This window comes from Mobula hypostoma, chromosome 8 (genome assembly GCF_963921235.1).
Source record: "Mobula hypostoma chromosome 8, sMobHyp1.1, whole genome shotgun sequence".
NCBI classification, from domain to species: Eukaryota; Metazoa; Chordata; class Chondrichthyes; order Myliobatiformes; family Myliobatidae; genus Mobula; species Mobula hypostoma.
In genome coordinates this window covers 58177769-58191220 of record NC_086104.1, presented here as the reverse complement: position 1 = coordinate 58191220, position 13452 = coordinate 58177769, and the positions used below count along the sequence as shown (strand labels likewise).

Below are 13452 nucleotides of genomic sequence, written 5' to 3'. Positions count from 1 at the left end.
ATTACACAGACATTGATGAATGTAACGTAGCCACCTACTGCCATCATGGATGTGTCAACACACCTGGTTCCTATTACTGTCAGTGCAACATTGGTTTTCAGTTGGCAAGCAACAATCGCACATGCAGAGGTAAGCATCTGCTCTTACTTACAATTTAGATACCTTCCATTAAGATATAATTCATCAACCCAGTGATTTCAAAATAAGGAAACTTTTTGTTACCAGCTGTCAAAAAATATATAAAAAGTTTTAAATACAAAAGTATAATGAAAGAATATTTTGCTTTAATTCTCCATGTTGTCCATCCATCATGTCAGCCCTATTGAATTATGATGCTTGTGTACCTTTATGATTCAGAACTTAACATGAGTTCGTTTAGGCCTGCATCCTTTTAAGTCTGATTCAACTCCAGTGGTTGGAAATCTTTCATTCTCTATAATGACATCATTAGACCTGGCAGATGCTGTACAGCTCCATATGTAATTCTCTATTAAGAGTCATTTTAACTTGCTATTTTATAGTGTGAGCAATACCCTATTGCAATATTTTCCTATTCACTGCTGCCAGGCTGGCCTAAGGCCCGGTTCATAGTAATTCTTGGTGTTCCAAAAAAATCCTCTTGCAGGCTTATAAAACAGCCTGCCTTTTATGTTATAATAAATATTGTAATAAAGAACCTTTTAGTTATCTTCTCTGGTGGTTTGGTGAGTAAACACACACCTGCTATGGCACTGAAACATACGTTTGTTCTTGGCTGCGGTTTATCCCTGTTGTGTGTCAATACGATACTCAGAGTTACATCAGGACCTCTACAGTGGAAATCAGTTCATTAGCAATCAAACTTCTTGTTGGGGTTCACTGACACTTGTGCAAATACCATCTACGAGACGTTCGTGGTTTGGCTGTATCGCTCACAAAGTGAAATAGCCAACCTGGAATTAATTGCTTAGGATTTCCCAGGTGATACTTCTGCATAACCGCTATACCTTCAATGAATTTCAATTTTGTACCTGAACAGGAGTTGTACCTAAATTTTGCCATCATTCCTGCTAAGATATGGTGAGGTACAGATAACACATAAAGTACTTACCATTTTTGAAGCTTGAACACAAAAGCAGCAGGCAATTGCCAATAGTCATGAAGCTGTACTTGAGGAAAGTAGAGCTGGAAGATCTTCCGATGAAAACATAGATAACAAAAAGTGATTTCTTGCCTGTTAATGAAAGATCTGGTCAGTCTCCAGATTTTGGCATTTCTGTTTGTAAATAATATTTTGGACTCAGTTACTGATTGCTGTCTGTTTTAGCACAGTCGATATATTGGTTGGATAACTATAAGAAAACTTATTGAAACTGGAAATCTAATACAGGTTGAGTACCCCTTATCTAAAATTCCAAAATCCGAAAACCTCAGAAATTGGAAAAATTTTTGAGCACTGACATAACGTCACAAATGGAAAATTCCACAATGGGCTGGGAAGGTTCCCAGGCGACGTGCAGGTCTGTGCACATCACAGACAATTCTGAGAAGTGACCCCACATATGCAATGAACAGAAGTTAATGAAAAATAGGAAAACACTGCATGAAGTGAAAAATGAAGATCTCGATCATATTTTGAAAGAATGCATTCGTCAGTGTGGGAATATGCATATGCTGCTTAATGACTGATGCTGATATGAAACAAGCAAAAATCTGTCATAATGAACTGAAAATTAAAGCTAATTGTGAATATTCACAGGCTGGTTGTAGAAATTTAAGAAAAGGCATGGCATTAAATTCTTAAAGATTTAAAATTTCTTAAGATGAAGCTCCTGCTGATCACGATGCAGCAGAGGAATTCAATGATGAGTTTGCGGGGATCATCACTGATGAAAATCTAACACCAGAACAAGTCTGCAATGCTGATTGTTTTTACACCTTACATCAAACCTATAAAATTACAAATACAGTGCACTGCAGCCTTTTAATCAAAACACGGCATCATAAGTGGAGACTGAAAGCCTGCCGTTGTGTGTTGGTGTTCAACAGCTGATTCAGGTTTTCTCCCAATTCTGCTGTGCTTCTTTTGTTAGCCTGTACACATTATATTTTCATTAGATTAATTACATTTCATATTTTTTTACTGTTAAATACATATCAACAAGTGTCAGACAAAGACTGCTTACCAGTAGCACGTAAATTCAGAATCAGAGAATATGGCGATCCCAAGCTATCTCATTATTCCAAATTCTGAAATCCAAAACATCTCTGGCCCCAAACACTTTGGATAAGAGGTACTCAGCCTGCATTATCAAGGACTAAAATATGACGCAACATTTCGGATAGAATGTGGTATGAATTGAGGATCGTTATTCTGACTTTTGAACTAGATAAGGTTAATCAGAGTATCCCTCTCTGAACCTGTCTCTGGTTATACCTAGCACTCAGCATTTCTTGGAAAAGTAATAACTTCCAGTGATCTGGAGATAATCTAGAAAATAATCAAAGCCAATTGTCAAAATATATTAAATTGAAAGGTAAATATTGATTTTTTTTCCGTGTTTGACTATTTTATCAAAAAGTATCAGCCTCAAGAGAAAGTTATTTTTAAAAGATCTATTTTGAAATTGGACCATAAATGTTTTTGAACCCACACTTCCAACTCTGTCCACCTTCCTCACATTACTAGTCTCCTAACAAGAAGGGAGATGCAACTCAGAAGAAGAGCCTAGAATAATTAAGGCTGCGTGTGTAGCCCTGGTTACCATATTACAGGAAGTATGGGGATCGCACAGAAGAGGTTTACTGGGATGTTGTCTGGCGTGGAGCTATAAGAATAAGGTAAATAAGTTGAGTTTGCTTTCTTTGAAGTAAAGAAGGCAGAGGAATGGCCTGATTGATGTGTACAAAATTATGAGAGACACACACCGGAAGAAACGTTCCTCCTTAGCTGAGATATGGCATTGGTTTAATAAAAGGGTGGGGGATTTTGATAAAGGGTTTTTTCCACCCAGAGGGTGGTTAAAAGTGGGAATGCAATATCAGTGTGTGGTACTGCCATGTCGTCTCGCCACATTTAAGAAATATTTAGGTGAGGACTTGAAATACCATGGAATAGAGAGTTATGGGGCAGGGCTGGGAAATGGGAGTTGTGTAGATAGGGACTTGCAGGGGGCACAAACAAAATTAGCTGACTGATTTGTTTCTGTTCAGTTTGTATTACTGTGTCTTCTTTCATAAAATAGTTACAACTTTGACTAGAGCTACGCTGGAGCTATCCAGTTCTATGAAACAAATTGGGATACTGTCTTACACTGTTGTGAGGCTGTGTTCCTAGGTCAAACGAGAGTTCCTCTTGATTTGAAAGTGCACCTGTTGTTTTCATAGGAACTTCTGAACACTTAACAATTCTCCCTGTCAGTCATATGATCAAGACGTTCTAAATGAGTAGGTTATTCAATTAATCTTCTCCTAAACTGCAACAACACTAGCCTGTTTAAAGGATATTTATTATTGCACTTGGATGAAAAGCTGGATTCTGTAGAAAAAACCCTTTTGAAAGAGCCACCTTGGAAAAATACCTTTGCAACATTTCACTAAAAACTCCATGTTTGCCAACAATCTGTACTTTTCAGCATTCCATTATGTTATTTTGTAAGATTGTTTTGCTGAGATTTTGGTTGACGTTTACATTGTTTCTTCCCCTTGAGATATTAATGAGTGTGAAACAGGTTCTCCATGTGATCATCAGTGCTTTAATATTTTGGGTACGTTCATCTGCCAGTGTGATCAAGGATATGAATTAAATCCAGACAAAGTTACGTGCAGAGGTAACTACAGAATATTCTTCCAAAATTTATGTAAATGATCTTAACCTAACTTTATGTGTCAAGTACTAATTATTTTGATTGTATTCTTTTACTATTTTCTTTTTAATTATTTAATGCTTTAATTTTCTATACCTTCGATGGTCTTCTGTTACTAATGTTTTAGATTCTTGTAGTTAGCACTGGCCTTGAAGCCTTCTGACTTAGGGAGTGGCAGATGGCTGCAGCAGAAGACATTGAAGTGTCATTTTGCACACTATTGTCTCAGGTTATTTGCTGCACCCTACTTGGCACCTTTGCCATGATCATGACATAGGCACTTTCCATTCTGCTTTACCATTTATATTCATTGGCAGCAAATGGAAAAATTATTGATACGATCTTCTGTGAACATAGTGAAATGGTGTTTATTGGTAGCATTCACCACAAATCAATCACTGGACTTATTAATTTATTATTTTTGATATCCATTCCTGCAGTTAACATTTGTGTATATTCTGATGTACGATTATTATAATGTCAAGGCGTCAATAATAGGAACAGTGTGTTTATTTTACCTTGGTCAGTCCTTTGAACAATGCTTATAGAACTTTAGTGTGAATTTTACCACTTTTCACTCTTGTTTGTCCTGCTTACTTCATCACGTAAAATATTAAAGCAAAAGGAGCAAGATCATGCAAATCTATTCTGAAATGTTCACACAAAAGCTTTTTTTTTACTAATAGAGGTTAAAATGAAGATATATTCTCTTGCACTGCAGATGTTGATGAGTGTGCCTATTCAAGCTACATGTGTCAGTACCAATGTGTAAATGAACCAGGAAAATTCTCATGCATCTGTCCCAAGGGATACAAGCTTCTGGGTACCAGAATGTGCCAAGGTAGGGTTTTTCAAATGCTAGCTTCTTTTTTTCTTTTAGAAGAAATACAACTGTTACTTTGGATGTTTAAAATCTATGATTATTTTTGTATAATCTTGCCTCTATAGTACTGTAATACCACAAAATATATAACCACAAGAGATTCTGCAGATGATGGAAATCCAGAGCAACACACACAAAATGCTGGAGGAACTCACCAGGTCAGACAGTTGATGCTTTGGGCCAAAACCCTTCAGGACATCCTGTGCGTTGCCCACAAAATTTTAGTACTCCTACTGACACCACAAATCCAAATGAGAAACATCACAAATACATCATGTAATCATATGCAAACAGATAATCTTGTTGATGAGTTCTGATGCCTAGTTGACCTACTGCTAATTAGTACAGAGCAGGCAGATGCTGAATGCCTTTGGTCAGTCTTCTGTTGATGGTTTTTTGTTCCGTCTATTGTTCTTCATTTCTCATTTCAAACAAAGCTACGTTAAAGTACCACAATTATGATAATGAACTTACAGCAAAGAAGCATGCTCTTCTCTTCAAATGGTCCATGCTGGTGTTACGATCCACATGAGCCTCCTGCTACCCTAACACTATATCCTGTTATTTCTTTCCTGCTCATACGTTTTTCTTATTTTTCTCCTAATGTCATTTGCCTGAACAACTAATCTGGTAGCAAATCAATCTCAACCACGGCTCAGGGCAAAGTAGGTTCTCTGAATACTGCACTGAATTTAATAATTGCTATCATTCAGGAACTGAGGTTCCATCTCTTGCATTTGTCGTATTGCTTTTCATGCCTCTCACAGTGCATATCTCCTATTCGTTCATCAGATGCTGTAAACACAAGTAATATACCTTGCAAGTTTATAGAATTACTGTGATTTGTATCAGGCAAGGGGGTAACATTATCTAGATATGTTATCTTGATGAGAGGCATTGATCATGTGGATAGTCAGAGGCTTTTTCCCAGGGCTGAAATGGCTAGTACGAGAGGGCACAGTTTTAAGGTGCCTGGAAGTAGGTACAGAGGAGATGTCAAGAGTAAGTTTTTTTAAGCTGAGAATGGTGAGTGCGTGGAATGGGCTGCCAGCGACGGTGGTGGAGGCAGATACGAAAGGGTCTTTTAAGAGACCCCTGGGTAGGTACATGGAGTTTAGAAAAATGGAGGGCTGTGGGTAACCCTAGGTAATTTCTAAGGTAAGGACATGTTCAGTACAACTTTGTGGGCCGAAGGGCCTGTATTATGCTGTAGGTTTTCTATGTTTCTATGTTTATGCATGGTTTTATGTTTTAATTTTTTCTTTTAAGCTGATAACTGCACAAGATAATTTGTCCATCCAAAATATTGGAGAAATTTTGACTTATTCTATTTATTTAGTGAGGTTTACATATTGAGTAAAATAACCAGAAGGAATAAGAAGGCAAATCAATGAGAGTGGATCAATTCAATAGCAAATCAGGTACATCAAGAGAAATAAAACAAGAGTTGAAAAACAAAACAAACAAAGGTAAATGAAGAAAATTTTAAGAGAAATTTCAGGAGTTTAACATTTTTAGCAGTTTTATGGAGAAAGGGAAAAAATGTCATTCCACTTCTGATTATCGTAAGCATGTTAATCAAACAGCTGAAATATTTATTTTTACTGTTCTTTGAATATCAAATAATAACATCAACCAACAATGTTGACTCTGTTCTTCCCCATAAATGTCACTTGGCCTTGCGAGTATTGTCAATATTTTGACTTTTTTATTGTACATTAATAGAAGCAGCCACACGGGCTTTAGTTTAATGCCCGGCCCAAAGGACAGCATGCCAGTGGCTTTATTACTGCTGACTCCTACCACTGACTACAAGCTGAACTGGAGCAGCCACATAAGGGCTGAGTTTGCTATACCAGATCAGAGGCAAGAAGTATATTATGCAAGCCATGAAGGAACCCGAAAGCCTTTCAATATCTACAAAGTTTGATAGAATACTCTCCACTTGCTCAGATGAGTATGGCTCTGAAGACTCTTGAGAAACACAATGCCATCCAGGACAAAGCAACCCCCTTAATTTGTAGTGTATCCACCAGCCTAAATATTAATTCCCTCCACCACATCGTACTGTGGCTACAGAACACATCATCTAGAATATGGAATGCAGTTATTGCCATTGTGTATTTGTGTTCTGGCTTGCTAAGTTGTAATAAAGTCAGGGTGAGGACATCAATATTACTCAAAGTACTGATCTCAAAATGATGGCTTTATTGTTTAGTGGAATTAAAATGTGTTGACTATTGCCATCTATGCACAATTGCCATCTCAGAACTAACCCTTGAACATTGCTATTAGAGCTTTTCAGAACATTGTAAATTGGGATTAATCATCCTTTTCCAGCTTGTTATTTTGGATGTTCCATTTCTATTTCACAGCGGGAGATAGAAAACGCATGTCAAATGGGCAACAGTTCAAGGGGATTTCAATACGCAGGGAAATTGGGAAAATCAGATTGGTGTCGATTTGGTTTCCTGAGAGAGAGAATGCCTACAAGCTGGCTTTTTAGAGCACCTTCTGGTTGAGTCCACCAGGGGATCAGCTATTTCTTAAATGGGTTTTGTGTAAGGAACCAGATTTGATTATGGAGCATAAGGTAAAGGAACCCTTAGGAGACACTGATCATAATATGATACAATTCATCCTGCAGTTTGAGAGGGAGAAGTTAAAGTCAGATTAATCAGTATTACAGTAGTTGTAAGGAAACCACAGAGGCATGAGGGAGGAGCTGGTCAAACCTAATTCAAGGGGACACTAGCAAGGATGGCAATAGAGAAGCAATGGCTGGAGTTTCTGAGAGCAATTCAGAAAGCTCAGGATAGATACATCCCAAAGAAGAGGTATTCTAAAGGTAAGATGACACAACCATGGCTGACAAAGGAAGTCAAAGTCAACAGAAAAGCAAAAAGAGACCATCTAATAGAGCAAAAATTAGTGGGGTTAGAGGATTGGAAAACTTTTTAAAACCAACAGAAAGCAATAAAAAGCTATAAGGAGCAAAAAAATAAAATATGAAGGTAAGCTAGCCAGTAATATCAAAGAGGATACCAAAAGTTTTTGCAGATAGATAAGAAGCAAAAGAGAGGCGAGAGTAGATATTGGACCAATGGAAAATTATGCTGGAGAGGTAGTAATGGGGGACAAGGAAATCGCAGACAAACTGGATGATTATTTTGCATCAGTCTTCACTGTGAAAGACACTAGCAGAATGCCGGAAATTCAAGAGTGTCAGGGGCAGAAGTGAGTGCAGTTGCTGTTACTAGGGAGAAGGTGCTTGGGAAGCTGAAAGGTCTGAAGGTAGATAATTCACCTGGACCAGTTGGATTATACACAAGAGTTCTGACAGAGGTAGTTGAAAAGATTGTGGAAGCATGAGTAATGATCTTTCCAGAATCACTAGATTCTGGAGGTCGAGAAAATTACAACTGTCACTCCACTCTTCAAGAAAGGAAATTATAGGCCAGTTAGCCTGACCTCAGTGGTTGGGAAAAGGTTGGAGTCGATTTGTTAAGGATGAGGTTTTGGGGTACTTGGAGACACACGATAAAATGAGCCATGGTCAGCATGGTTTTCATAAAGGAAAATCTTGCCTGACAAACCTGTTGGAATTATTTTAAAAAATAACAAGCAGGATAGATAAAGGAGAATCAGTGGATGTTGTGTACTTGGATCTTCAAAAGGCCTTTAATAAATTTGCCACACATGAGGCTGTTTAGAACCCATTATATTACAGGAAAGATGGTAGCATGGATAGAGCAATGGCAGACTGACAGGAGGCAAAGAACGGGAATAAAAGGAGCCTTTTCTGATTGGCTGCCAGTAACTAGTGGTGTTTCTGCAGCAGTCGGCATTGGGACCACTTCTTTTTACATTGTATGTCAATGATTTGGATGATGGAACTGATATCTTTGTGGCAAAGTCTGCAGTTGATTCAAAGATGGGTGGAGGGGCAGGTAGAGTTGAGGAAGCCAGGGGCTGCAGAAGGACTTGGACAGATTAGGAGGATGGACAAAGAAATGGCAGATGAAATACAGTGTTTTCTAAAAAGGGAGAAAATTTAAAAATAAGAGGTGCAAAGGAACTTAGTAGTCCTCATGCAGGATTCCCTAAAGGCTAACTTGCAGGTTGAGTCAGTGGTGAGGAAGGCAAATGCAATGTTAGCTTTCTTTTTGAGAGGATTAGAATATAAAAACAAGGATGTAATGCATAGGCTTGACTAGGTGCTGGAGAGGCCTCACTAGGCGTATTGTGAGCAGTTTTGGGCCCTTTATCTAAGAAAGGATGTGCTGACATCGGAGAGAGTTCAGAGGAGGTTCATGAGAATCATTCTGGGAATGAAAGGGTTATTATATGAGGAGTGTTCTGAGCCTGTACTTGCTAAATTTTGAAGAGCGAGAGGGAATCTCATTGAAACCTATTGAATATTTACTATATTGGGGTTTGTTAGGACCAGAGAGCACAACCTCAGAATAGAGAGACACCCATTTAGAATGGAAATTAGCCAGAGGATGGTGAATCTGTGGAATTCTTGCCATAGGTGGCTGTACAGGCCAGGTCATTGGGTGTATTTACGGCTGAGGTTGATAGATTCTTGATTGGTCGTGGCATGAAAGGTTACTGGGAGAAAGAAGGAGAATGGAGTGGAGAGGGAAATGGGTCAGCCATGATAAAAATAGTGGAGCAGACTTGTTGGGCCAAATGCCTTATGGTCTTATTTCCTTGCAACAGATATAAATGAATGTGAAACTGGAAATGTTTGTGAGGAACAAGAGAAGTGCTGGAACTATAATGGTGGGTACAGATGTTATCCTCAAAATCCATGCCATGAGCCTTACACTCAAATGGCCGAAAAGTAAGTAAAAAAAAACTTCTCAACTGTTGAAAATGATTTGTTCATTTCCTACATTGTAAAGGAGGTGAGAAGATGCATCTTAAATGCAGTGTACTGCAGATGCTGGAAGTCTGAAATGAAGCAGAAAACATTGATCATGCAGCAATGTAGAGAAAGAGTATTTCAGGAAACTGAACTTTCATCAGTGTTATAATAAACATTCACAAGCTACCAAACAAATACACTCAGTGGCACTTATCAGGTATCTCCTGTACTTAATAAAGTGGCCACTGAGTGTTATTCATGGTCATCCACTGCTGTAGCCCATCCACTTCAAGGTTTGACCTGCCATGCATTCAGAGATGCCCTTCTGCACACCACTGTTGTAATGCATGGTTATTTGAGTTACTGTTGCAGCACATGGATATTTGAGTTACTGCCACCTTCCTGACAGTTTGAACCAGTCTGGCCATACAGAACTGCTGCTCACTAGATTTTTTTTATTATTGCACCATTCTTTGTAAACCCTAGAGACTGTTGTCATGGAAGTCCCAAGGAATCAGCAGTTTCTAAGATAATCAAACCATCCCGTCTGGCACCAACAATCATTCCATGGTCAAGGTCACTCATATCACATTTCTTCCCATTCTGATGTTTGATATGAAGATCAGCCGAACCCCTTGACCATGTCTGCATGCTTTTATTCATTGAGTTGCTGCCACATGATTAGCTGATAATATATTTGTATTAACGAGTAGGTGTACATGTGTTTCAAATAAAGCAGCCACTAAGTTTACATTTACCTTAGAACTTATAGAATTTGAATACCTGATGGGTTATGAACCAATTTTTGAAATGCCGGGAATATAACAGACAAGTGTTCATTATTTCATCTGTGAAACCTCCTCAGATCAGCAATACCTGCATTCATACATAAACAGCATGTTCATCTAGTGTTCAGTGTCTCTACATGTAAAGAGTCTCATAGAATTATTGAATAGAATCATAAAATTCCACCCATTGTGTTTTAGCCAGGCAATCTTGGTTTTACACGTTAATGGTGATACTTCCCAGAGTTTGGAGAAGTTATTTCATAGCATGTTTCAACATTTTACTTTGGAATGATACTTCTTGAAATTTTAAACATCTGTGTAGAATTAGTACACTTACATTTCATAAGCAAGAACGTATTGGCTTATAGATGTACATGAAATCAAAAGAACTAAATTAATTACTTGCCTATCTGAACCTGCTTCGCAGAAACACATAAGCCCTATATTAGCCCAACATTTAACACAAATATACTGTATTCTGCTAAAAAAAACTGTATCATAGTTACTCATTGCTCTTCTTGAAACAATTTAAATTGGAATTTTTTTCATCATGTCTACATTTAAAATTGAAGGTGTTCTGTCTTCTCACACACCTCCCAAACCATTGCTAGCATATTCTCCCCTACTTGCTTCATTGATAATGACATCATTCTCTCAATCTTACTCCAACTCTTCCCAAGCCCATTATACCTCCTTCTTTTCTTCCTCCCACCAGTTTATAATTCCAAACTTCCCTTCATTTTTTCTGTCATTACCATAAGTTCATTTACACTTTGCTCTTCATTTTCCTTTCTTACTCTTTTATGCACCCATGCCCCTTTGCAAACGAAATTGTTTCTGGTCTCAGTATTATTTCACCTTCTATATAACTATTTACTGCCCCTCTCCATTTTCTCTTTCCTTATCATACTTTACTGCCATCTGTAATTGATCACAATTACACTGCTACCAATGAATAGACATATCACCTCCCAGGTAGAAATTATTTTTCTCATATGATGCAGTATGTGATTAGATGTGGAAACCCATTCATGGGAGAGAGCCCTGGTCTAGTCCATTACTGACAGGACTCAGGCAGAAGAGTTCAGCCCTCACTCCTGCTGATTTTGTAAGCAAGATATACCTCCCTGTACCTGTACACAACAAAAGAAGAAAATGCTGGAAACACTCAGCAGGTCAGGCAGTGTCTGTGAACAGGAGAACAAAGTCTGATGAATTCTGTTTCTCTCTGCACAGTCTCTGCCTGACCCGCTGAATATTCTCGCATCTGCACCTTCATTTTGATTTTCTATCTGTATACAGTGTATTGATACAGTATATATCAGTACATTCCCTGAAGACACTAAAAGACACACATCCACCTTTCCTGACATTTAAGAAAGGCCCGCCTCAAGTTCAAATCTTCATCTTCATTTAGACAGAGTATATTTCAGGACCAAATGAAGATACAATGTGTAATAATTAGATTTACAGCATCACAGGACATACAAGAATCTTGTATGCTTATAATGGAAATATTGCTGTCCTTGTTTTCCTTATAGTCGGTGTGTTTGTTTGGCAACAAATGCAGCCTGCCGTGACCTGCCTTATTCCTACGTGTACAAATACATGAACATTCGATCAGATAGATCTGTTCCCTCTGACATCTTCCAAATTCAAGCAACAAACATTTACCCCAATACTTACAACACCTTCCAAATCAGTTCTGGGAATGAAGGAGAATTCTACCTGAGGGTGAGTAATGCATTAATGTTTTTCATTAGTTGAATAAAAAGGTAGTCCTGAGAAATCTGAATAATTACCAACATGCTCCCAATAGGATTCCATGCAATTATCATAATTTTTTTCAGGCTTGAGAATAGGTCCTATAATATCAATGGAAAGCATCTCTAGCAAGTAGGGAATTAATTCAAAGTGCAATAAGTCTCTCTGAAATCAAACGTTATTTAAATTCTGCTCAGTAGTATCTACTTACATCTCTTTATGACGCCTCTACCTCCATACTACAGTTGAGAATGCCTTTGGACATTATAGAGGTATACCAGTACACCTCAAAGAATCCGTGCTGTGCCCAATGCTCCACCTATGCTCTGTCCCTTCATAATGTGACTGCCACTCCTGACACTCTTCAGAAGTGCTGCAACAGGAGAAGAAACTGAACAAAGGTTCTTATTGCCCATTCAGCTCTCTATGACAAAGACAACTTAACTCTCACTCAAGAAAGAAAATGCAAAGCCACAGCTATGTTGCTAAACTTACCATATTATTTATTTAACTGATTATCTTGTGCTCCCACAGCAAACAAGTAATGTGAGTGCAATGCTCGTTTTAGTGAAGCCATTGACAGGACCAAAGGAGTACATTGTGGATCTGGAGATGCTTACAGTCAATAGTATAATGAACTACCGGACTGTGTCTGTACTGCAGTTGACAATAATAGTGGGGCCTCATCCATTTTAATTTGTGCAGCAAAGATTAAGTACAGCCATAATAAAGCATTTCTTACCACAGCATTTAACATTCTGGTCTGATTATGTAAGTTGCTTTATGAATCAATTTAACTTTCATTTTTGTATTTGTTATGTGTTTTTGTACAAAGTGCCTTCAGTAATGAACTTACTAAAGTAAATATACATTAGAAATTAATATTTAAAGCTACATAAAGCTCTATAATGTTTGCTATTCAGCCCAAAATTAAGCACTTATTACCATGATGTACAAAGTTGTTTTTATCAAATAAAATGTACTTCCTATATTAAATTGTTGCCTTTGAAATATTTTTAAAATTGTTGATAGTAATCACAATATAAACCAATATCAACCACATCAGTTTTCATTAAAAATTATGAGAAATTACTAATTTTGTTGTAAAATAATTGCTTGCACTGACTCAAATGCCGTGAAATTCAAGCCAAAGATTTAAGCATTCTGTTTGTAATGATCAAATGTCTCTTAGCAGAAATTGTGATGCTGTCTCCATAATCAATGTTTCCTGACGTTTAGAAACTCATTATAAATATTAGGCTGGTTGAACATGAATCCCACAACATCAGTGACCTATAC

The 13452-nt window shown here is 37.7% G+C and overlaps 1 protein-coding gene across 2 annotated transcripts in view; it reads left to right on the top strand.

The window, feature by feature from the left end:
- The window catches only part of LOC134350120 (EGF-containing fibulin-like extracellular matrix protein 1), a 106963-nt gene extending 93753 nt beyond the window's left edge, over nucleotides 1-13210 (top strand). For both annotated transcript variants that reach the window (XM_063055067.1, XM_063055066.1), the window contains exons 6-11: nucleotides 10-129; nucleotides 3690-3809; nucleotides 4567-4686; nucleotides 9454-9577; nucleotides 11931-12123; nucleotides 12688-13210. In XM_063055067.1, coding sequence (XP_062911137.1) covers nucleotides 10-129; nucleotides 3690-3809; nucleotides 4567-4686; nucleotides 9454-9577; nucleotides 11931-12123; nucleotides 12688-12849 — 839 coding nt within the window. In that variant the 3' untranslated portion in view covers nucleotides 12850-13210. The remainder of the gene's footprint in view (nucleotides 1-9; nucleotides 130-3689; nucleotides 3810-4566; nucleotides 4687-9453; nucleotides 9578-11930; nucleotides 12124-12687) is intronic.
- The last annotated feature ends 242 nt before the right edge of the window (nucleotides 13211-13452 follow it).